Source organism: Poecile atricapillus, chromosome 10 (genome assembly GCF_030490865.1).
Source record: "Poecile atricapillus isolate bPoeAtr1 chromosome 10, bPoeAtr1.hap1, whole genome shotgun sequence".
Taxonomy (NCBI): Eukaryota; Metazoa; Chordata; class Aves; order Passeriformes; family Paridae; genus Poecile; species Poecile atricapillus.
The window spans coordinates 4,248,865-4,272,320 of NC_081258.1; the positions used below are offsets into that span (position 1 = coordinate 4,248,865).

A 23,456-nucleotide genomic window follows, 5' to 3' on the forward strand; every position below is an offset into this window, starting at 1 on the left:
CTTCTGTTACAGACATAGCTACTCCACACCAAACCATTGGTAGCATGTAAAATACTGATTATAATTACTGATAATCATGGCTCTTACTGTGGCAGATCTCCTACCACCTGTGGAGCTAAATTGCAGTAAGGCAGCCTTTGAGAGTCTCCTTTTCTTTGCCTGAAGGAAAAATAGGCTTAAATGAAAGAAAAACCCTTCACTTCCTTCACTCTCTTCTTGAGAAGTATGGGCCGTTAGGCAGATTTTCTTGTACAGGAAGGAACTGTATACTTTTCTCTTTACCCCATCAGTGTATGAACTTCTGTCATCAAATAACACAAAAGTCATTATAACAGAAGCAGAAAAAAAAATCTGAATATTTTTGCTTTTTTTTTTTCCATAGAGAGACTTTCAGTATTCCCTTGGTACCTCTTGGCCTAAAGGAAACCAAAGATGTAGACTTTACACTCCCCCTCAAGGTAAATTTTACATACACATTTCAGAACGAATAGTTAAAAGAAATAACTTCCATTTCAGATTTGTTTACGGAAACAGAAGTAATTTAGGTACAAATTAATTTTTGTTTTGCCCTAAAATCAAGATCATGACATGTTAAAAATTAACTACCAATTGTTTGGGTCATTGCTCCTACCTAATTAGGACAAGAAGTCCAAAAATGTTATAATAAATTCCTCTTTGAAGACTAGAGTTAAACCAAAGAATAAAAATTCCTTCCACGGTTTTGTTTCTAATAAGAGTATTGATTACTGATGTAAGAGTGAAAGGAGGTATTAATGAAGGTTTTACTCAGCATAATGTAGTGCTACACCAACTTACACTAACCAGGATAGCTCAGTAGGGAAGCAGTGTTGCAGCATTAACACTGCTTTGTTTCTTGACTAATATACTTTGCTGGCTGCTTGAGCCATCTTCTGTATTTTCTGAACTTCTGTGTGTTGTGCAATGTAAATCTTCATCTCAGGGTAAACCATCTTGTATCACTGTAGCATTTGTCTCTATTTTTACTACTGTGGGTTAAATTCTATGCTTAGATCGTGGTACCACTTCATGTCACTGCAGCTTTGTTATTTTAAGTGGAATTGCCCTAGTATAGCTCCCAAGAAGTTGGCAGTCTCTCTGTTAAGTTTTTATGGTCACTTGATCCCCTTGTCATTTTAGATAACAGGGTTCCTTTGTCCCTTTCAAAACCACTAAGTGTTATTGTTTTAAAATCAATTGGAGCTAATGTAGCAGATGTTTGGTTCCTTTACATCACAGTGAAATTTGTCTAAGATATCAAATCATAATTCTATTGTCTTATTGTAGTCTCATTGCTATATGTTACTGTACTATTGACTAAAAGGGAGTAGACACTGTTCAGATCACAACTGAATCAATTTCATACTGTTTGTAACTGCAGAAAAAATAGGCTAATTTTAGATATTCCATTTTTTTACCTTTTTTTAGGACTTTATTCTGGAACATTACAGTCAAGACAGTTCAGAATATGAAGATGAAATAGCAGATCTCATGGATCTGAGACAAGTAAGTTCAAGTATGGAATGAAAATATGACTTTTTTACTTAGAGCTTACTATATTCTTATTCATTTCATTTCTGAGACATGGTGCATGAATCTCTATTGTCCAAGAGCTTTACAATCTGAGTAAAGAAAAAGCGGAGACAGATGAAGTTACTCAAAATTATTGAGCTATTGGTGTAACTTTGTAAAATTCATTAATCCAAGACTTGTCTATTATTTTTAATTTACATTTTTTTTTTTTTTTTATTTTAAGTATTTTAAATTTAGCAGGAAGAGTGTTGGAGTGGATTAATCTAGTAAAATATTGTAGTAGAATGGTGGGTATTTCTAACTATTGTTTGTTTCCTGCACTATGCTAAAAACATAACCCTTCTCTGTAGCTTTCATAAAATACCTACAATCTTTTATTTAATAAACTTTGAGACTTGCCAAACAGATTCTGTTTGCTTTTTTAAGGGTTATGTGCTGCTTGTGTGCAGCTGAAAAACATTTGGCATGAATCCATATGGCTTTAAGCTTACTGTTCTCAGATTCCACACATTTCTATGATATGCAGAAGTCCAAAGGAAGCAGAGCTTTATCTTTGGGATTTCAGTGTTCACTTCATTTTGCACTTCATTTTAATCTATTGTATTTAAGGCCTGCCGCACTCCTAGCCGAGATGAAGCTGGCATTGAGATGTTGATAAGCTATTTCCTGCAACTTGGTTATGTAGAAAACAGATTTTTCCCACCCACCAGGCACATTGGAGTTTTATTTACATGGTAAGTGTGTAGTTCATGTTTCTCTTTGGTACTTCTTTTTTCTCCCCAGAACATTGGTTAATCATGAACTGTTTTTTAATCTGAAGTATGTCAGTCAGTGTGTGCCTCCTCTTGAATCCCTGCAGTGTGTTGACAATTTTTTTAATGTTTTTATTTTTTTTTTAGTTAAGAGGAAACCTGAATGCAATACACCCTTTACATGCTTAGTGTGAAACCATTGCCTAGATTATGATTTTGGCTACAGGTTAGCACAAGGCAGAAAGAGAGAAAATAATCTTCATTTTGGACAGCTACAGATGTTTCCAAATTCTGAACCTAGGTGTACAAAATGAGGACAAGCAGTGGGGTCAGACCTTAATTCCCCTCCTTCAATTTGTTAAGACCACTTGGGCCAGAAGAGAGAAAGGAGCGACTTAACTTTTTGTAAGGGAGTATTTACTACATCTGTGAGCAAAATTTGATTCTGAATTCAAAATTTTTGTGATGAAAAAAGATGACTACCATGTAGCCAAGAGGAACTGGTTAATTTCTAGTCAGAACTACAAATAGAAACTAAACAGGAGCAGTAGAGGATCTGACCATGCTGGTGGTAGACCTTTGGCAACATCTAAGAGAACGTAGCAGCACATATGGATACTTCCCCAGTGTGCTCTTCACCTCTGATATTTTATGAGCACTTCTGAGTTAAATGTAATGACCTTATAGAGGCACTACTGTAAAACCTGCTGAAAACTGTCTCTAATTAAGCTGTTCCCTGGCTTGTTTTAATTATGTGGATTGTCCTTGCAGAACATAATGGTGTTTCTGTTCACCTTCATTTTCACTGTAGCAGAACAGTTAAGAATTCCACTACTCATTCAGAAAAAACAATGAAAGTACTTGTTTTTTCAATGGACTCTGCTAATCTTAACACTTCTAATGTTTGTTCCCCAAGGTATGATTCCTTCACTGGTGTCCCAGTGTGTCAGCAAAATCTGTTGCTTGAAAAAGCTAGTGTTTTATTCAACATTGGAGCTCTCTACACACAGATTGGAACAAGATGCAATCGTCAGACCCAGGCTGGACTTGAAAATGCTGTTGATGCTTTTCAGAAAGCTGCAGGTACACATCTTAAAATACTGGAAAGGTCTCCACATAAATGTCCCCAATCTCATTCTGATGTCATACAGATTTCTGCATTTCCTACTGGCCTGATGACACAAAAAATGAGGAATAGGGACATTCAAGAGGCCTAGTGAAGAGCTCAGGTGACACTTTAATTCAAAACCTGGAACTGCTGTCTGAACATGCAGATAAGATAGTGAATACTGTGGTTAATGATTACTGAACTGCAGTTCAAAGGTCAGAGTTATAGCCCTAACATTAACTGCTTCATTCCTTGTTTCACTGCCATAACTGCTTTTACCTCAGTGATAGCACATTGGTGTCAAATCTGTACAGCAGCCAATTGACAGGTTTGATAAAAACCCTGTAAGCCTAGTTTTCCATATGAGAGTCTTAAAAATTAATCTTGCTTTTTCCTCTGGTGAAAGTTTCAATTCACTGGAAGTTGACTACCTGTTTTCCATACATTCCAAAGGCAAACAGGTTCAAAATAATCAATCTCTTTCCCAAGCAAGGAGAAATAGAAATTGTAATAAAGGAAATACTATCTCTTGAACTAACATGTTATAAAATCTTTTGTTTTCATTGGGGGCTTTTAAATAGATTTTCTAATTTGTTTTGTAAGTATCATCTGTGTTACACATAATATTTAAAGACATGTCCTTTGTAATTAAAATGTACTGTAAGATTTATTTCTGCACTAACATCTGGGACCATTGGTTTGCACTGTATGGGCAGCTTTATCAGCTAAAAGCTGTGGAGCACGGAGTTGAATTTTCATAAATCCCCTCCTTTCAATACACATCTATCAAAAAAATGTGTAGTATTTCTTCATGTATATTTAAAATAAACAAATTCTTTTTCAACCTTTGTATTTCATCTTAAAGAAATTTCAGTAGTTGGGAATTTCTTCCATTTTACTGCTGCTCCTTCCATTTTGCAAATAAAAAAAAAATCACTGCTTTTCACTTCAACATGTTAGCAGAACAGAATTAATGCAAAACTGGAAAGGTGTTGTTTGCTACCACAGTTACCTTTGCAGGGCCCCAAAGCAACATGCTCAGGAGGCATTTTATTGTACCTGTGCATGGTGCTGTAACACTTGATTATGTTGGCACAGGCGTGATACAGACTGTATTAACTGTTTCCCAGTGCTGAATTGAAGATGTTGCACAGAATTTATCCTCAACATAAGCAGGAAATAAGTTGAGAACAAAAAAAACCCATGTTTTTTTCCTCCTGTACTTTTAGTTCCTTTCAGTACAGCACCCTATCAGTACTTGGGATATGCCTAGTAAATTTGGGATTAATTTTTTTAGTGCAAAAAGCTAGGGGCAACCATGTTTCAAATTTGATTAATGGCATATTAAAAATTCAGATATGAGTGTAACATGGAAAATCAAAAATCACAGACACCGTATAGTAGGAAAATACTGCACAACATGGCCAGAACTGAGTGTAGTGGCAAGAAGTAAGATCACAGAAGCTGGAATACTTTACAGGCAGAGGTCTGACTTACACTTCTGCAGGACTGTCAGCATTAGCAAGCTAGGTGAACTCACTAAACCAGTTGGATGACATGCCTGCTGAAGCTTCCATCCATGAAACTGTTCCTTAGTATTGCACTACAATTAGTGTTTGTTCTAAATTTGATCTATGATAGAAATTACTAATATTTTAGTGGAAACAAATGTCTAGAGAAGAATCTTTATTTTTACCCTGTTAAATATATTTATATTTATATATGTATAAATAAAAGTTCTTGTTTACAGGCATGGAATGGAGCTTTCATTGGGACACACAATGCACTTAGCAGCCTCTGAAGATTAATATTTAATTAAGTTTATATGTTTGTGTCTTTTCCTTCTATCCAGAGGTTCTACTACTGTCATGTCCTTACAGCTGTGCAGATTTTTCTCTTTTCTGTCCCCTGTATAAGCCACAGCCTGCCACTCCCACATACAAGTCACATTCAGTTCAGCCCAGTCTTATGATCACAAGAACTTTTACAGCAAATCTGAAGGCAGTGCCCTCAAAACTTGCAGTTTCTGTTGCTCCTCTGAAGTGTGATTTTAACAGCTGTACTTGGGGATGGTTGATGGCAATGCAAAGCAAAACCTGTAGGTCAGTCTATCTTCTTATGCACCAAGAATTCCTTCAGATTGTTGTAGTGCAATAGTAGAAAATATCCTTTAAATCCTAATTATTATGGTACATACTAAAATTAAGTTCACTTGTTTATATTTGTAATGCTGACAAAACCATTTTGTAATTGCAGGAGTTCTAAGCTACTTAAAGGAGACCTTTACTCACACACCAAGTTATGATATGAGCCCAGCTATGCTGAATGTACTAGTAAAAATGATGCTTGCACAAGCTCGAGAGTGTGTTTTTGAGCAGATTGGTCTTTCTGGAATACGCAATGAGTTTTTCACACTAGTAAAAATGACACAGGAAGTTGCCAAGGTAAAATATGGAACTTTAAATCTAGTCATTAAAATAACTGTTTACAGTGCTGTGTTACTACCTACAGCTTTTAGTAACTGGATTTATTAAGTTTAAATGTTAACAACCATTACTGGAAACCAAGAATAGCATGGTGCTGCTCACAAACTACAGTGAAAGGCACAACCTTTCAGAAGATTAAAATGTGAAGAGATGAAGTTTAAATATTATTTTAGAGTTGTTACAATGTGAATTTCATTTATAACTCATGGAGATTAACAGAAATAGGCAGTGAATTTGCTGAAGGTTTCTTACAAGCTATTTGTGTTGGTCTTTCAAAAAGTACAGATGTCATCCACAGAACTACATATAAAAGTCCAGGGGTTGTTTGTGTGATTCCCTGTTAAGTATTGGACACAATCTGTCTTGCTTCCCAGCTGCTGAGGGGTATGCAAACTTAAAAAGCTTAATCCAAAATAATAGCTAAATTGTGAGAGAAGGACCTGGACAAACAGAGTCAAATTGGTACCTGCAGAGCTGTCTTGGGACTTCCCAGAGAATGGTGGGATAGGCTTGGCCCAGAAGGTAGTGTTAATACTTGATTGAGGTATGTACCAAAAAATAAGTATGCCATGAAGATATTCCTGTGCCTTCTCAGTCATTTCAGAGTAGCAGGTACATAAGTGGTTCCATACTAGAAAAAGAGGCAAAGCCTTTCATACCAGCCCTGTGGAGCCACCATGACATATCTATAGATCAGCTGCAGGGGAAAGATCTTTTTATTCTGTCAGTTGGAGTAGTTTGATCCATTAATGCAGCATTCACTGCTTGAAAAACTATTTTATTTCCTCTGTATAAAGGATAATATCCCAGTTTTAACTAGACCACACAAACTTAAGGCTATGTATGACTCCACAGTTTCAACTTGTAGCACAAACCTACTGTTTGAATATACTTCACTCTTATTCAACTGAATTAATGAGATATATTTGTAAATTAAGTCCTGTTTATTATATGGTGGTTTTAGTTAACTATGAAGTCATATAGATTGACTAACTTAGCCCTTCTGTTCTTGTACAAAATTGATTTACCTTTCTTCTGAGGGAAAAATCAGAGAAGACATTTCAAATTTTTTTCGAAACTTAATTCCAACCTATCCTAACCCTATTTTTCCTTCCTTTGATGTGATTATACATGAAATTATCTTAAGCCTGAATATGATATCCCTTACTTGAGTTCCTAATACCTCATATTAAATTCTCATACTCAAATTATTTGCTTTATTTTAGGTGGGAGAGGTTTACACGCTGGTTTACACTGCAATGAATCAGGAACCAGTGAAAGAGAATATTCCCTATTCCTGGTCTAAGCTGGCACAAATAAAGTCAGACCATTACAAAGCTCTGGCTCATTACTTCATTGCCACCATTCTGTGTGACCACGAATGTAAGAATCATACTTCTTTATATGTCTGTATAAATAAAAATAATAAACACACCAACAGTTATAATTTGATCTGTGAATAAGCCTTGGAGCCAAGAACTTTGGTGCTTCAATATATGTTAAATTATGGTAATTTTCCCCACTCAGATATGAGGCCATACTCCCTTTGTCTCTTGAGAAAAATGTGAAAATTCAGTAAACTAACTTTCACAGAAACAAAAGAAGAGTTATATATCCATTATATGCCTCTAAATAGTTCAGATTTTATCAATATGTTTTGGCATGTGTTACTTGCATATTGTAGATGATAAAACCAAAAACTTTAAATTTATTTATATACACATATACACGTTTATAAATATATATAGATATAAATTTATATCTTATATAAATATACATATTATATAAATATACGTATTTATATATATATATAAATACACAGCAAAAGATAAGTATTTATTGGGAGAGAATGTAGTAATAACTGCACAACAATATACCTAAAGGAGCAGGGGACCAAGAGATGTGTATGTTTTATGTTTTTTATCCATTGTTACAGTGCAGGCTGGTGATGACGAAGATCAGCAGGAGAAAGCCTTGTCCCAGCTCTATGACTACGTGCCTGAAGGGCTGATGGTTCTTGCTGTTTTAAAGGACAAAGTTCAGAGAAAACAATTAGGTAACTGCCAGTTTCACACAGCTACTAGCTACAATTTGAAAATGACCTTGCATTTATTGTCTGTGGATGACAACCAGTGGTTTTTAATGTTTTCAGGGAAAGCCCATTTACGAAAAGCCATTGTTTACCACGAAGAAGCTCTGAGAGTCTGTGGGCTGTGCAAAAAGCTTCGGAACATTGAGGTTCTTCAGGAGGTTCTGACAGCTGCACATAAGCGTTCACTTCTCAAATATGCTCAGCAGGAGACAGAAGATGATTTTCTAAGTCTAATTCAGGCTCCAGATATACTCCGTAAGTGTACACAGCCAGAAATAAAGGATATCTTCCATGGGATGAGCCTTCAATTTCTAGATATGAATACATGTATAATATGATTCCATACAGAACATAAATAACTGTAGAGTTCAGATTCCTTACAAGTTTCCTCAATCACAGATCAATGTATTTTGACCAGTATATTTTGTTAGAACTGATTTACAGTATTTCTATCTCTAGCAACGCTGTTTTTTAGGGTAGGTAACAATGGTTAGAATCCAGCTTTTTTTGGTGACTATCTCATGAGCTAAAAAAAATGGGGAAACTTGAAAAGTTAAAGTTATATGGGGGAAAACCAGAGTAACCATTTCTTGAGCCCAACTCTTGTACTAGACTGGTGTTAACTCAGTTTGACTGCTATTTTTTTTTTTTTTCACCTTAGTCCAGCTCATACAACTTTTTCCTCTTTGGATGCAGTAGGAAGCTATGAGTGCTGATTTTAAAAACTTCTCAAAGAAAAAGAAATTAAAGATGGGAATAGCATAACCTTTTTTAGATGGATTTTTTTTTAAGTTTTCCATGTGAGCTCTGAAGATACTTTTAAGGAAGTTCTGATATCTAACAAACTTCCACAAAAATTAATTTTTCCTCAGCCCAGTAAAAATTTAGAACAAATTCCTATCTAGCTTGGAATGCAAGAAAAATATTTTTTTATGTCTTTTAACTAATACTTAAAGTTAATTTTTTTTTCTTTTTATTTTAGCTAAAACAGAACATAAAATAGAAACAATTGCGCCTCAGTTTTCCAAGGTGAAAGTTAAAGACTTCTTTCACAAGCTGGTATGTAACAATGCTGACCAACCTCTGCCATTTTGATAGCAACTATAAATTCACTCTAACATGAGGGAAAAGACACAAGTATTTTAGCCTGAATAAATGATCCTGTAGTTATTGAGTTTTTTTCAGAAGCTATTGAAAAAATCTCTGCTAGCTTTAGAGGTATAAATTAATGTGAGAGAAGCAAAGAATAAAATTGCCATTTCTATATGGCTTGCACAACATTCAGTCTTGAAAACCTTCATACAAGTCCCATGAAGTCTCAACAGATAATTGCACACAACTTAAAGAGGGGGAGAAATACCTGGTAGGTGGAGCCAGGCATACAGAACATGTGACTTGTGTGTGACACAGCCAGTCTTTCAGGTGGCTCTGAATGTGTCTGTGAGCAAAAGGAACTGGGAGTTATGGTTAGGATAAGAATTTGCAATGAATTGGTTTATCTCCTCTGAAACACAGTAATAATATAGGACATTATAGCCTATGCAGCCAAAAGGTTCTGCACAGCTTAACAGAGATCCTGGAACAACCTGGTCGTCCCCTTTATCCCACTCTGTTTGAAGTATCAACTGAACAGTCAAGAAATGGGACTTTGCATTTCCAGGGAATTAGCTGGAAGTTAACCTGAGTAAGATCTACAATAGATGAGCTTAAAGCATTGTGACTTACAAGACCAGAAATGCTTGCTTACAAGTGACAGTAAACCACAAGGTGCCTGCTGTTGTGTTACCTCCAGGGCCCGCTGACAGTGTTCTCAGCCAAGCAGAGATGGACAGCTCCACGTACCATTTGCCTTCACCATGAAGCAGGAGAGCTTGGATTCAGTCTCAAGGGAGGCTCACCAGTGCAGGTTTATTGTCTTGATCCAGTTTCTTCTGCAGCAGTAAGTATATTGGTGTGATATTAACAATTTCTCTGCAGACTTTAGCATTAAAATTAACCTTTAGCTTGTCCACATTCGTGCATGGAGTATTTATTGAGTTCTGTACATTAGTATAGTCAATTCATATAATCTGAATGCATTTTAAGTGTTTTTCATTTATGTGCTGCAGATTGTTAAAGTGCCCATATCCCCAAGATCACATGAAACTAGAGTTGATTTCTTTCTCTGTTCATTCTTAATAGTTAAAAAGTCACAAATAATAAAAGCAAATGTTACTTCCTGTCTTATTCAGGAAGTTAGAAGGGATAAATGCTTTAAAAAGTAGCAACAAGAATAAGGATCAGGAAGGGAATGCAAGGTGTAGTGTCTGCCTAAGGAAAGAGGGGCAAGAATATTTTATTGGCTTATAATGTTGTTCTTTCAGGGAAAATCCAAAGGGATAAAGCAACATGCAGTTATAAGCAGTTTACTTATAGAAAAGGCAGAAGTAACCACAGAAGTACAAATAAAAATAATGAAGAAAAAGAATGAAACACTGCAGAAAATGGCTTATGAGGGACAATAGCATAGCAAAACCCAGGGTTTATTTACTTAAGGAGAAAAGTAAAAAGAACACAAAACCAGCCAACATTTGAGTACAGCAGAATCACATCAATGGTAACTCAAGAGATTATTTGTGTTCTTGAGAAAGTTGCACAGGTGTGGCTAGAGAATGGCTTTGTAGCATCTGAGAGTGAAATGCCTTTGGGGCAGATACTGTATGATGACAAAAACATTTTACATGTCTTTATAATTCCAGGTAATAACCTGTGCCAAATTTTTTGACAGTCAGCAGGCCTAAAAGAAGGTGACTACATTGTTTCAGTTGGTGGCATGGATTGCAAGTGGCTTGGTGTGAATGAGGTGCTGGAAAAATTGAGAAGTGTGGGAAAGCAGCCCATAGAGCTTGAGGTTATCAGCTGCCAGGATACAGCAGCATCTTTGGTATGTAATGAGACAAGTATGTTTTACAGATTTCATATGCTAGAGTTTTTTCACTTGCCTGCCTTCAGTTCCTGATTAATGTTTACTTTCATGTAGTCAGATATCCCACTCAACCTGGGAATATATGAAGTTTTCAGATGTGTGTTTAGTTTTAAACCATCTGTTTAAACCATTGTGACCTAGTGAGCTAAAGCAGTCTGTCTGCATAGGAATGGTTGGGTGGTGGGCTTTTTTGTAGTGGAGCTACTTAGATTAATTGCATGAAAAAATTTCAAGATCTAGTTTATTTCCCCTGATTTGTCCCAGAGGATGAAGGCATTGCCCTGTTCAGCACTGGAAAAACCACAATGAAACAATAATGGAATTAAATAGAACATCCAACCAATCTATAAACATAGAACCCTATGTTTATTTTCTATGTTATTCTAAATGATCTGTGATGTTTTGTATTAGATCATGGATTATTGTATGTATTATTTATTTTGGTGAACTTTTTAACTGTCTAGTCAGTTACTAAGCTACCATAGAATCTTTAGACTAAGGGAAAGATCACAAGATTAAAAAATACTAAGCTCTAAATAACTTACTAGTTGTGTGAAAGATCCTGTAGTTTAGCCAAGTCCACTGCTTCATGCTTTTAACATTCCCTGGCAAGCTTAGACGCTCAAATAGTGTTTCCTGAAAAACTATCAAGGTTCTCCTGCTGCTGTTAGGTTTTCTTGTTTAGTTAAAATTAGTTTTCCTTATTGAAAATAAGGAATTACACATCTGCCATTTGAAGTTGCAACTGGAAAGAAAAGGCTAGAATATAATCAAATTGCTTCAGGGCAAAGCTAAGAGAAGACAGAGAAGGCTGTGCCTTTCAGGTATCCCATGAGAATGTCACACTGGAGCTCTTAGAGTTGTGATGAAGATAAAACCTGTCCAAAAACAGCAGAAGGACTCCACATCTGTGCAAGAACTACATCCTTGAGCTTTGTAGGGAGGTTATGTGTACATTAAATAGTTATGCTAGAAGGCAGTAAATGTTTAACAACCCAAGAAAAGATTCACAAATTCCTTTTTGCTTTGCAGAGTATATCCTTGAGTATGTGCAAAATACCAGGATCACAGCACTCAGAAGGGCCTTGTGCTCAGTTAGTAATGTCATTAGCACAGAAAGCTTGTTGCAGTCTGCCCTGGAAAACTATTTGCACAGTAACCTTTTGTTATTGTCAAAATTTTGACCCATTTTGGATGACTGATTCTTACAATGCTTCTCTTTTTCCCACAGCATAGCAAGAGTGCAACTTACTCTATGGGAATGCAGAAGACATACTCCTTAATCTGTTTAGCCATGGACGAGGATAAAATTGATCAGAACAAGAAATCCCCACTAAAACTCCCTTTTCTAAGTTGGGGAACTAAAAACAGACAGAAAGCTGCAAGTACACTTTGCCTTCCTTCAGCTGTGGCTGGAAGTTCTCAGACTAAGAAGAAGCTTTCTCCCTTCACACTTTTGAATACAGAAAGTTCATTGTACTGAATCTTTCAGAAGTATCTGTTAATTTGACTTTTGTTTAAAATGTAGATAAAAATATTGATCAATTTTATCTTCATATGTGTATGTATAAACTCAGACAAACACTGTTTGCTGTGCATTGAGCCACTTATGGTCAGAACCTGGCAGAAACTGTAAAACTTAAGTATTTAAAGGTTAGAATGAAGTGGTTTGGGAGGTATGCAATAACAAGATGTAGATTATAGAATTGCTTATGTGAGGACTGGACTCCTTTGGAGTTTCAAAATACAGTTATGACTGATTTTTCATAAAAATAGTCGTAACTATGCTGGATGGGAGTTATTTATTACAAACTTGATGCTGAATGCAAAATAATAGGGGACACATGAAAGAATGATTTTGCTCTTAAAGGTTAGAGTCAATAATACATCACTTAACACTACTTTAAAGAATTATCTTAACAAAACACAGGTCAGAGAATAATATTCAGAGAAACTATTCCTGTGCCAAGCAAGGGGTGGTGTCATAGAGTTGTGTTTTTATGCAGAGATGCTTCCTCAGAGTACTAGGTGCAGCCTACTGAATAGGTCATTTAATTCTGGAGGAGAGTTAGAAGGCTTAAAATTTAAAAGGTCTTTTGAACTCCAAAAGGCTTTTACTCTGTTCTTTTTCTGATCTAGGTAACATTTTAAATGCCTGCTGATTCAATTGTTAAAAAGAGGCTTTATTCCAAATGTTATTTAACCTACTTAAGACTTGTATCTCACTAGTCTTGATAAAATGGATAGCTGTGAAACAAATCTCAGAATGGATATATTATAATATATTGATTCAAGGGCACATAAATTGCAGCGATGCTTTAAAATACGAAAAAAGAAGAGCTTGTGCTAAGTGGCAGGGTATTTATTTACTATCAAATCAAGCAAAAAAAAAATCCTGCCCTTGGGAAAATTCATGAGCAAGCTATATCTGTAGTAAGGAGAGGGACAAAAAATAACTGGTGAGAGTTTCTTTGAGATTCTTCTATTTCCTGAAATTAATTGAAAACTGCTAACACTGTAGTGTTAGTTAATATTGCCATCTACAGAGTAGATAGATACTTAAAATTTACATTAAAATCTGCATCTTGTGAACTTCAAAGTTGTCATGTATTTTTAACTTCTTATGTAGTAGGTGTAAATATCTTGATGACCCTTATTTAAGAATAAAAATCAGATGCTGCCATTGAGTAGTAGCTTTTTGATTCTGCTGCAGCTTGTTTGATAAAGCATAATTTACAGGCTTTTGCTATTTACTGTTGCCATACCTCTTGTGTGTTTCTCTAATGTTGCTTACAGAGATCTAAGAAACTTTTAAGGGAAGTTCCTGTACAATATCAGCTAAGAGTTTAAAACCAACTTCCTTACAAAGAGCATAAACATATCTCTAGTTTCCCTTTAAAGGTTACATAAAAAAATGAGTTTTAAGTTACTTGTGACTTTCCTGTCCTTTATGTGTATTGCTCATAGTGCTTCTTTGACACACACAAGCACACCCCTGCCATACAGTATTCCATACAGATGAGATTTACTTCACCTGGGTGCTGGAATTGCTGTCCAAGGAACAAAACCTTTAGTGAAGTCACACCAATCACCCTTGCAGCTTTTCATTTCTCTTATTAAAGCACTGTGCTAGTCTTCCTGGAAATACTTTCCCTCTTAGCTCGTGAATAACTGTCTTCCCATCATTACACTCGTCCTTTAGGAAAGCTTGGCTTTTTAAATTTAAAACACACCCCTCAATTCAAGTAAAAATTTGGATCTCTCAGGTGCCATACAAATACTCCTGGGTTTCTGTCTGCTAGCTAAAGACTTGTTCTACACTGAGTGTTAGCCAACAGCTAACAACTTGCAGTGAAATGAGTGTGGGCCTTATGTTCTTGCTCAGACCACAGGAACTGTAGAAACAGGGATGTATAAGGTTGCTGTAAAGCCCAAAAAGGAAAGGTTAGCAATAAATCAGGAGTTCAGCCTGTAACACTATTAATATTCTTTATTAATTCTCTATTTAATGCACTGAGCAGATGGCCCTTTGTCATAGGGGAAAGGTGTTTGTCTTGCAACATAATAACCACATGCCTTTAGATGTGAAATCCAGTCCTCACAGCAAAGTGAAAAAACCTTAAGAGGGAATAAAAGCTGAGCAAACTCATGTATAAAGAAGCTTAAAGTACTCCCTAGTTGCCTGAAAAAAAGAGTATCTTTTTCTGTACTTTTGCCAGTTCTGATGTTTATTAATCACTAAATGAAATTTAATTATGTCTTAAGTTTCAGACAAATTTTCATCCCAAGTATGGAATCAATACAAAGAACAGGTCCATGTGCTGTCCATGCTAACCAGTGTAAGAGATGTCTTTCAGAGGTGCCAAGGCTCCCACAAAAGGGAGTGGAAAGTCCTACTCAGCTGCCTTCCTGCTGTGAACTCACAAGTGGTATGAAAGATACCACACACCTCCTCAAGGAAAAAGGCAATTTTACCCTTAGAAAACAGGATAAGAATATAACTTAAAATGCAAGATGTCAGAAAAACCAATCCTATTTACAAATAAATTTTCTAAATATTAATACTGGAAGGGTAGTATGAATTATGAATTTTGTTCAGAAGTTCTCATATTTTCTTTGTAACGTGTATTATAGTACAATTGATAATATAATTAACATATTAAAAGTTATAATTAATATGTCAAAATATTTTGCAATTTATTATTAGGATGCCAACCTATATTCAAAAGGACAACATGAATTAACCAATATTTTGGATCTCAGACACATGGGAATAAATTTGTTAACGCCCTGTGAACTGGAGGGATGACCAGAGATAGAAGTTAGTGTAAAGTCAAACCTGTGTTCCAGTAGGACTTTCCAAATGAACTTCAAAAAGTTATAAATCAAAGATGTTACTATAAAGCAATATAAGCTACCTTTTAATAAACATGTAACATATTTCCAGTTACTGAGAAGTTACTATGCATATCTTCACATGGTGTGTTTTTCTGGAAGACCAAAGTGAGCAAGCATATTACTCTTCCATTTTTTAACACAGATGCTGAAAAAGACAGCTTTCTTGGGTTTTTTTGTTCCAGATAGGAACAAAAGGATGCAAAATCCTTTACAGACTTCTTTCCAAGGCAATCTGCACAGCTTGATCTATATGAACAGAGCAGATGTAAAAAAGAAGCATCAGAGTCCAGTTGCTGCTAGCCATGATTACAGAAATTAACATAATATGGGATTATTAAAACCAAAAGTTATAATTCAGAAGAAAAAAACCCCAAATTTCCGTTTTGAAAAATACCACCGCACGTGCGTGTCAGGAGTGTAAAAAAGTATAAATTTGTTGTGCTACTGTGTGTCCAACTACTTGCTCCAGCTCACTGAGGGACGCGTTACAAAGGCGATGGATGCTTCCGAAGCGCTGCAGTAAAAGCAGAGCTTTCGTTTTCCCGACTCCGGGGATGTGCTGCGCCGCCTGGAGCACTGCGGGCTCTGCCGGCTGGGTGCGCTGCTTGCCAAGGAAGGGGTTGGTGCGATCCCGGCTCTGCTCCCGCACCTGCAGCCAAAGGGAACCGTCAGCACAGCCTGCGCTGCTGCCAGCCTTTCAAACACTCCCATCTCCAAACACTTCTAGCACTAGGAAGTTTTTAAAACAAGCTCTCTGCTTATTGGATGAAGTTGGACAAAATCTTGCCAGGAAACCAAAAATTTTAATATCAACAACAGATGAAAACAATAATTTTTGTCACCTTTTTGATACAGTCAGAGAAAGGGTAAAAAGAAACAATTTAAAAACAGTTTCATAGCCTCAGAGAAAGCAAAATTTAAAGTTGATTTTGACATTTGCCTACTGCAACCCAGTGGTACCTCAGTACAAGATTACATTTTAAAAACTCAGGATGATATTCTTCAGCCTTTTTTCTTTGTTCCCAAGTGAGCCTTCTTTCCATTGAACTATACTACTGTATCACTATTGCAGAAGATTTATTCCTTACATTCAAATGATGTTGTGTCCCTTTAAGATCCTATGTATTCTCTCTGAAATGACCATTGAGGAGATCTATCAGCTTTCCTATACATCCCATATTTTAATATAACACAGAAACTTACTAGTTGAATAATAAGCTGAGAAGCTTCTCCTTGATTTGCCACAGGAAGCAACACCATTCCAAGCTCGAGTACAACAAGTTTTTGTACTCCTAGGTAGTACTGATCACTGATTTGGGTTTTCTCTACAATTACAATTCCCCTAAGACTGCTGGTCTGTATTGAAAGGAAAAAGATATTAGAAAAAAAAACCCCTTGTTAATGACAATGCAGTGTAACAGAGAGAAATTCTTTCAAGCATGAAAACAGCAGCAAATCAGAGGAAGAATGCAAGTTGCAGCAATAGGACTGAAGTTTAATACAACATTATCATTATCACACAGCTGCAGAATTTTTCAGTTTTCAGGTGAAAATTGTCCCAAAGGGTCAGCTCCAATGGAATTAAAAAAAAAACAAACAAAAAAAAAAAACCACAAGAAGAATGTTTTCAGAATCATGGAATAAACAAACGTCAACTGAACACTTTTCTCTTTAAATAGCACTTACATTTCTAAACTTAACCAATCTTCGTTTGAATTCATCCCCTGCGACCAAATCTGCTTCAGAAATAAGTAAAATGCAAGTCCTGTTCGAAAGATGAAAGTCCACCAGTCCCAAGCCATCTTCAAAGATGAGTCTAACTTTCCCTTAGGGTGAGATTGTTAGAAGAAAAAATACAGTAGTTAAAAATATACTAATAATTACTTCACAGCACAGCCTTCCTAAAGTGTCAGTAATTCTAGTGACTTCATAATGAATGTTATAAAAAGCCTTTTTTCCCCTTTAAGTAAATGTATTACAAGCAATACAGACTTACTGTGTGATGTCTTTAGTAATGCAAATTAATAGTACTTCCAATCTACAGATTTAAAAGTACTAGAGCTACTCAGTAAACTCTGGACTTGAACAAAAATATCACATGCTTTTCTGGAGGTATCATCATAATTTAGTTTGTTGTGCCAGCAAGATGGTAGCAGAGTACACATGTAAATTCAAGGGAGTTTAGTGGAGATGTGTATCCAAAAGCCCCACAACAGCAGATTCTGCTGCTTCCCTACAGTGCTCTGCAAGTGTGAAAGCTGAGCTGATCACACAGGTACATGACAAACAAACAGGATCTTTCAGCCTGCTAACACAGTCCACACAAATATGTACCACAAATATGGGACCAGTCAGGCACGGAGTAAAGCACAGTCCAGCCATTCTCGTTACTGGGCAATAGAGGGGAGTGTTTATCCTGACTTGCTTTTCCTCTTCCAATTTGTTTGTGCTTACCTTGTAGCCTTTGGGCTACCTCTGACCCTCTCCACTTCTCATTTCCAATCACATGCCCGTAAGGGACAACTATAGATCCTGCTGTCACAGGAGAGTTTGCTTTTGTTGTCATCAGACCTCCTTTAAAATCCACCTTCAGTAGCAGTTACACCTTAGAAAGGAATATGGAAATACAGCAACACATTTTACAAACCTGTTCCAAGCTTACAGATTTTAATCATAAACTTAGGATGCACTATTCTGGAAGAGACACTATCTCCTTCCTCAAGCTTCCTTACAGTTAAGGTATACATATCAAAATAGGCCAGCAACTCTGTTCACTTTAATACAGGCTGTTGCATTGGCTTGCAAATTCCACTTTCAGCTTTACCACTTAATCTGAAAAACGCCTGAATCAAAACACACAGACGGTGAAAAACCCACAATGCCTTTTCCATACCTTCATCCACCCTTGCTGGAAGGAAATCTTCCTGAATTGCAGAGCCAACTCCAGAGGCACCTCCATCCCTCAACTGGTGGAAGTCTCCAGGCTAATTATTAAAAGGAGGGATTATTTTCAGGTTTGCCAGCTTTACGCGGTATTCTGACTTTACGGGGAATGGGCAGCCTTGGAGGCCAAGGCAGGTCTAAGGACAAGCTGCAGCGCTACCACTGCACACCAAAACGGAGCGGAGCCGCAGCCCGAGGAGCGGGGAGAGGCCGCAGGGGCGGGAGCCCGGCCTGAGGAGCCGGAGCGGGAACTCCCTGGAGCCGGAGGTTCCCGGAGCGGGAGGTTCCCTGGCCGGGCGGGCAGCGGGTCCAGAGCGGGAGCTCCCCGGAGCCGGAGCGGGAGGTTCCCGGGGCGGGAGGTTCCCGGGGCGGGAGGTTGCCGGGCCTGGAGCCGGAGGTTCTCGGAGCCGGAGGTTCCCGGAGCGGGAGCGGGAGGGGGAGGTTCCCTGGCCGGGCGGGCAGCGAGTCTGGAGCGGGAGGTTCTCGGAGCGGGCAGCGGGAGGTTGCCGGGCCCGGAGCCGGAGCGGGAGGTTGCCGGAGCGGGAGGTTCCCGGAGCCGGAGCGGGAGGTTCTTGGAGCCGGAGCGGGAGGTTCTCGGAGCCGGAGCGGGAGGTTCCCGGAGAGGGAGGTTCCCGGAGCCGGAGCGGGAGGTTCCCGGAGCCGGAGGTTCCCGGAGCCGGAGCGGGAGGTTCCCGGAGCCGGAGGTTCCCGGAGCCGGAGCGGGAGGTTGCCGGAGCCGGAGCGGGAGGTTCCCGGAGCCGGAGGTTCCCGGAGCGGGAGCGGGAGGTTGCCGGGCCCGGAGCCGGAGCAGCGGGCGGGCGAGCAGCGGGAGGGACGGGCAGGTTGCTACGGCCGAGCGGGGCTGAGTAAGGCGCGTGCTGATTGGAGCAGGGCGAGCCCGCAGCCAATCCGCCGCGGCCTTGCTGCCAGGCGGGTCGCGAGGGGAAGCGTCGGACGCGCCGAGGCGGCCGTCAGGCGGTGGCTGCAGGCGTCCCGGCCTGATGGCGTTCCTCTTCAGGAGAGGCCGGAGGGGCCCCTTCGTGAGTATCGCTCCGCCTAGCGCGGGGCTTCGTTACCGTGAGTGGGGACAGCAGGACAGCCGGGTTCTCTTCGCGAGTGGGACGAGGGGTAGTTTCTGGGACAGGGGGCCGCGCCCTGCGGCTTATGCCGGTGGTACCTGAGCACTTCGAAGTGAAAATCGGAGAGAAAAATGAAGCCCAAGCAAAGACGAAATGGTGTCCGGGGGCTGGTGCGTTCCTTTCCCTCAGTCCCGGGCTTGCCCGGTTTCTTGTGAGCCGCCGTGCTCGGGCGGGGCGGGGGCGGTCCCGCTGGCCGGGCCTGGCCCTGCGGCCCTGCCCGCAGCACCCGCTCGGTGCCCTGAAGAGAACTGATGAAAGTTCTGGGCAAGGCTCAGAGCAGCCAAAGGCTGTAGGGTTTTCAGCAGTTGTGCGGGTGTTCTCTTCCAACGTAATTGAACGAACTGAATTTTTTTTTGTTACTAGAGTGGAAGTATTGATCTTCTGTTGTTATACTTTTACCGTGGAATGACTTTTTCTTCAGCTGGTAGTCACAGTAGGGTCAGTCGTAGTCGTATCTACAGTCAACAGCCTGTAGTAAACGAAATCGTCACGCCAGACAGACATGCAGAATTAGGGTGCAGTTCATTTGCAAGACTGAGTAAAAAGACAGTATTTTAGTGCATCATTCAATTATTTGATGTGCCTTCGTGTAAAGCCAGAAATATTTCCCAGTTAGCATCTTTGTTCTCCTGTTGGAGAAGTGAATTAAATAATAACTGGGGGGAAAAAGCTCTGTAGCAGAAGTAGCAGGACCTTAGCCTGTTCCACTGCATAAAAAAGTAACATCTACCGAAGGTGATGGACTTTATTATGGCATAGTATTTTCTGATGCCTGGAGAGAGAACAAGAAGTGATGAGCACCAACTCAAACAGGGGCAATTCAACTTAAACATAATAATAAAATACTGTGAGGTGGTTCAACACTGGACCAGGTGGGAGGTACATGAGACATGAGTGGACAGGACACAAAGCAATCCTCCTGTGCTTGACCCAGCTTTGAGCAGGAACTTGAACTACACAATCTCCAGAGCTCCCTTCCAACCTCCACCATTATACGGTTTCCTTCACGGTACTTTTGTAGGAACTCTGATCCCAGTTTTTCTGAGCTGGTATTTAGTGTTATACCATTAAAAAAAATAATTACTGTGCTTGCTGATGAAGAAATGTATTAGTTTTTTGAGGTGTTTTTAATTAAGGTTGAACCTTTGGCTGGAAGACTTAGTGGCAGGGTTTTTTTTCCATCTCATTTGGCTGTGACTTGAGGATTGACAAACTCTAGAAAAAGGAACTAATATTGTTACTCTGAAGCAACATTCAGATATTTTGAAAAAAGTTATTTTCTAGTCCAGTTTTTCTTGTATATATAGGAAATAGATGAGTAAGTTAAAATTCTGGTTTTGCAAATTGCGATATAGTGGATAGAAAACACATTCAGGTCTCATGTAAATTACATTTCTAACATTCAAGAGCAGCTGTTCATAAATGTTGAATGAACTTGCCAGCTTTACATGGTGTTCTGACTTTAAGGGAAATGAAATGCCATTTCAAGTCTTCTGTTTACATTAATTGCATGTAATTGTTCTTCCTTTTTGTATTATTTTGCATTGTTTCTGTGCACATTCAGTTCTGTGTTTTTTTCATTGTGATCCTTAAAGTCATTGTCAACTAATTTTATTTTAAATCATTTAGAAACATATAGCTCATGGCCTGGTCCCTGCTGCTACCATAGCTCCTAAACCTGCAGTTCCCCGCACCCCTCCCCCTCGTAGTCCAAACCCTTCTCCAGAAAGGCCAAGGTATGTTTGGATTATTCTTTTTTTAATATTTTTTCTAAATTTTTTGTTGTTTTGTCGAGTATTGTAGCATACTAGAAAAGCCTGATTAGAAGAATTGCATGTCATTACAATACTTACACAAGTTTTCATAAAAAAAACTTAAAAACTTAAATTTTTAAGGGGGGCAGTTTCCCACTCTGAACTTTTTTCCCCACTCTTAAGCTTGGTAAATATTCAGGACAGTAACTATTATGAACATGTGACTTACCTGAATCAATTAAAGACAAATGAACTATTTAAAGTTAGCATAATTTTTAATTTGGCTGCTACAGCAAAGTGTAGGACTGCAGCACTAGTACTATGAGTCAGGAAATACTAGCTCATTAGAAAAACATAAATTAAACCTTGCTACCCGGACTTTAAAAACTGTCATGTAGTAAAACCACGCTGGATTGGGAAAATATAAATTATTTTTCTTTTAGTTTGTAGTTTCTTACAGATTTTATTCTATGTTTTCTCTGTGTTTAGTTAAATTCTGGTAGTTTGCCATGGTCTTTCTAGTGTCTGTAACATTCCTGCTTAATTCTAGTTAATTTCTTCTTCCTTTTTGGCCTCAAGTTCTCAGCATTTCACTGCTTTTATCTTAGTCACTAGTTACTTTTCCTTTTAATCATACCCTTCTCTGTACTCCACAGCATCACACAAGTGGGCACTTTTGTTTGCTTGTCCTGGTTTGCAGTGTGCCAACCTTTATTAACAACTTCAGAGTCATCAGTGAAAGGTTTAGAGTAGGGAATAATGGAGACAAGATAGCAGGACATGGAAGACCTCTTCAACACAGCACTAGGTGGTATTGTGGCTAAAGTGAATGCTAAATACTGTAAATTATTGATGTGAATTTTGGGGAAGTAACTCAGTATATTCCATGATTTTCATGCATGTGATTTGGGAAAACCAATAGATATTGTGTCTTACTCTTGGATAGCTGCATTACAATAGCTTCTCCCATTGTGCTTTACTTTGGGAGGCAATAGTTTATAACCAGTCCCATAGCATTCAGTGGTATTTATGCTTATTAACTGTGAATGTTTTGCTTTGATTAAATAGCGAAGACATTTTGCAAAGGAAAAGATACAAAATGTGGAGCACAGAGAAAACATCAGTATTGCTTTATTGTTTATTCTGTTTTCTTCCAGGTCTGCTCTAGCAGCAGCGATCCTTACAACAACACTAACAGGGCGCACTGTTGCTATTCCTCAGCCTCAGCAGCGATCGCTTTCTGAAAGTGATGCCACCTACTTGGAACAAGAATGTTTTGAACCATATGCAACAGTCACAGAGCTCAGAATAGGGTAGTGTATACTTTCTGGTTTGATATCTTAAATTAGAAATGGAATCTCTCAAAGAGTGACAGCAAACTCCTGCTGTTACGGTTATTACAGTTAATTTTTCTTACCACATCATAAATTCAGGCTGAAGTGTCTAACAATCATTATTCCGTTCTTGTCAAGTGGTGTCGCACATACCATCTTAAGAGAGGCAGATTTGGATTGTACAACAGTCCTAAGTAAAATCATGTACTATTTCTGTCAAATGATGATCAATTTTACAGAATGTGATGAGCTGAGAAATCGAATTACATGTAAGATATTTCCTTTGTGCTAAAATTATTATTTCAAACTCTCTTTTTGGTAGAATTAGGAAACTTCTATCTCTAATCTGGCATTTTAAGGTAGAGAGGAAAAGGTAGTGTTAATTGTTTTAGAGTATACACACAGACTATGTCTTGGAGATGGTTTATTATCCGATACCATTTGAGGGGTTTTGGTCTGTTTTGCTTAGCAGTGCCCAGGGTGGCTGCTGTCCCCACACCATGCTCCCTGGCTGTGGACAGGCTGTCTCAGGCTGTCCGGGACTGTGGACAGGCTGTCGCAGGCTGTCCGGGGCTGTGGACAGGCTGTCGCAGGCTGTCCGGGGCTGTGGACAGGCTGTCGCAGGCTGTCCGGGGCTGTGGCAGCGAACGGGAACCGAGGCGGGGTTTGCGGAGGGACTTTGGGGCGAGAGGCGGCTCCTCCCTTTCGGCGCGGGCTGTTCCACAGCACGCAGCCGGTATCTCTGACCAGGGATCCTGCTGTTTCTGAGGGCTTTGCCTGCTTCTTTTTGGTCTGTTTTCTCTTGCTTTGGCACTGTGACTGAGCTTGCCGGCTTGGCTTCTTTGGCTGCTGCTCTGTCGGGCAGCCCAGGGCCGGTGGTGCCCGGCCGGCCCGGGGAAGCCCCGCTTGCCGCCGGGCGCTGCTGCCCCAGCCC

General features: G+C 39.0%; 3 protein-coding genes across 10 annotated transcripts in view; 2 read left to right on the plus strand and 1 right to left on the minus strand.

The window, feature by feature from the left end:
• Positions 1-13,637, plus strand: part of RHPN2 (rhophilin Rho GTPase binding protein 2) — a 29,598-nt gene extending 15,961 nt beyond the window's left edge. Inside the window, exons 4-15 of the mRNA XM_058845589.1 lie at positions 383-458; positions 1,447-1,524; positions 2,161-2,285; positions 3,220-3,386; positions 5,668-5,855; positions 7,124-7,280; positions 7,834-7,953; positions 8,050-8,244; positions 8,972-9,048; positions 9,782-9,928; positions 10,757-10,912; positions 12,186-13,637. Coding sequence (XP_058701572.1) covers positions 383-458; positions 1,447-1,524; positions 2,161-2,285; positions 3,220-3,386; positions 5,668-5,855; positions 7,124-7,280; positions 7,834-7,953; positions 8,050-8,244; positions 8,972-9,048; positions 9,782-9,928; positions 10,757-10,912; positions 12,186-12,437 — 1,738 coding nt within the window. The 3' untranslated portion in view covers positions 12,438-13,637. The remainder of the gene's footprint in view (positions 1-382; positions 459-1,446; positions 1,525-2,160; positions 2,286-3,219; positions 3,387-5,667; positions 5,856-7,123; positions 7,281-7,833; positions 7,954-8,049; positions 8,245-8,971; positions 9,049-9,781; positions 9,929-10,756; positions 10,913-12,185) is intronic.
• A 387-nt stretch (positions 13,638-14,024) lies between these two features.
• FAAP24 (FA core complex associated protein 24) lies at positions 14,025-18,573 on the minus strand. Its single transcript, XM_058845590.1, has 5 exons — positions 18,246-18,573; positions 17,807-17,957; positions 17,039-17,178; positions 16,556-16,708; positions 14,025-16,001 (listed from the first exon to the last, which is right to left on the minus strand). The coding sequence occupies exons 2-5, from the start codon at positions 17,916-17,918 to the stop codon at positions 15,762-15,764; spliced, it is 645 nt and encodes a 214-aa protein (XP_058701573.1). The 5' UTR covers positions 17,919-17,957; positions 18,246-18,573; the 3' UTR covers positions 14,025-15,761.
• A 652-nt stretch (positions 18,574-19,225) lies between these two features.
• Positions 19,226-23,456, plus strand: part of CEP89 (centrosomal protein 89) — a 30,246-nt gene continuing 26,015 nt past the window's right edge. For 6 of the 8 annotated variants that reach the window (XR_009278336.1, XR_009278337.1, XM_058845582.1 and 3 more), the window contains exons 1-3: positions 19,226-19,335; positions 21,064-21,170; positions 22,346-22,501. Coding sequence is in view for 4 of the 8 variants with exons in the window: in XM_058845582.1 (XP_058701565.1) it covers positions 19,297-19,335; positions 21,064-21,170; positions 22,346-22,501 (302 nt within the window). In the remaining 4 variants the exon portion in view is untranslated. The remainder of the gene's footprint in view (positions 19,336-21,063; positions 21,171-22,345; positions 22,502-23,456) is intronic. The other 2 variants (XM_058845586.1, XM_058845587.1) reach the window with 2 other exon arrangements.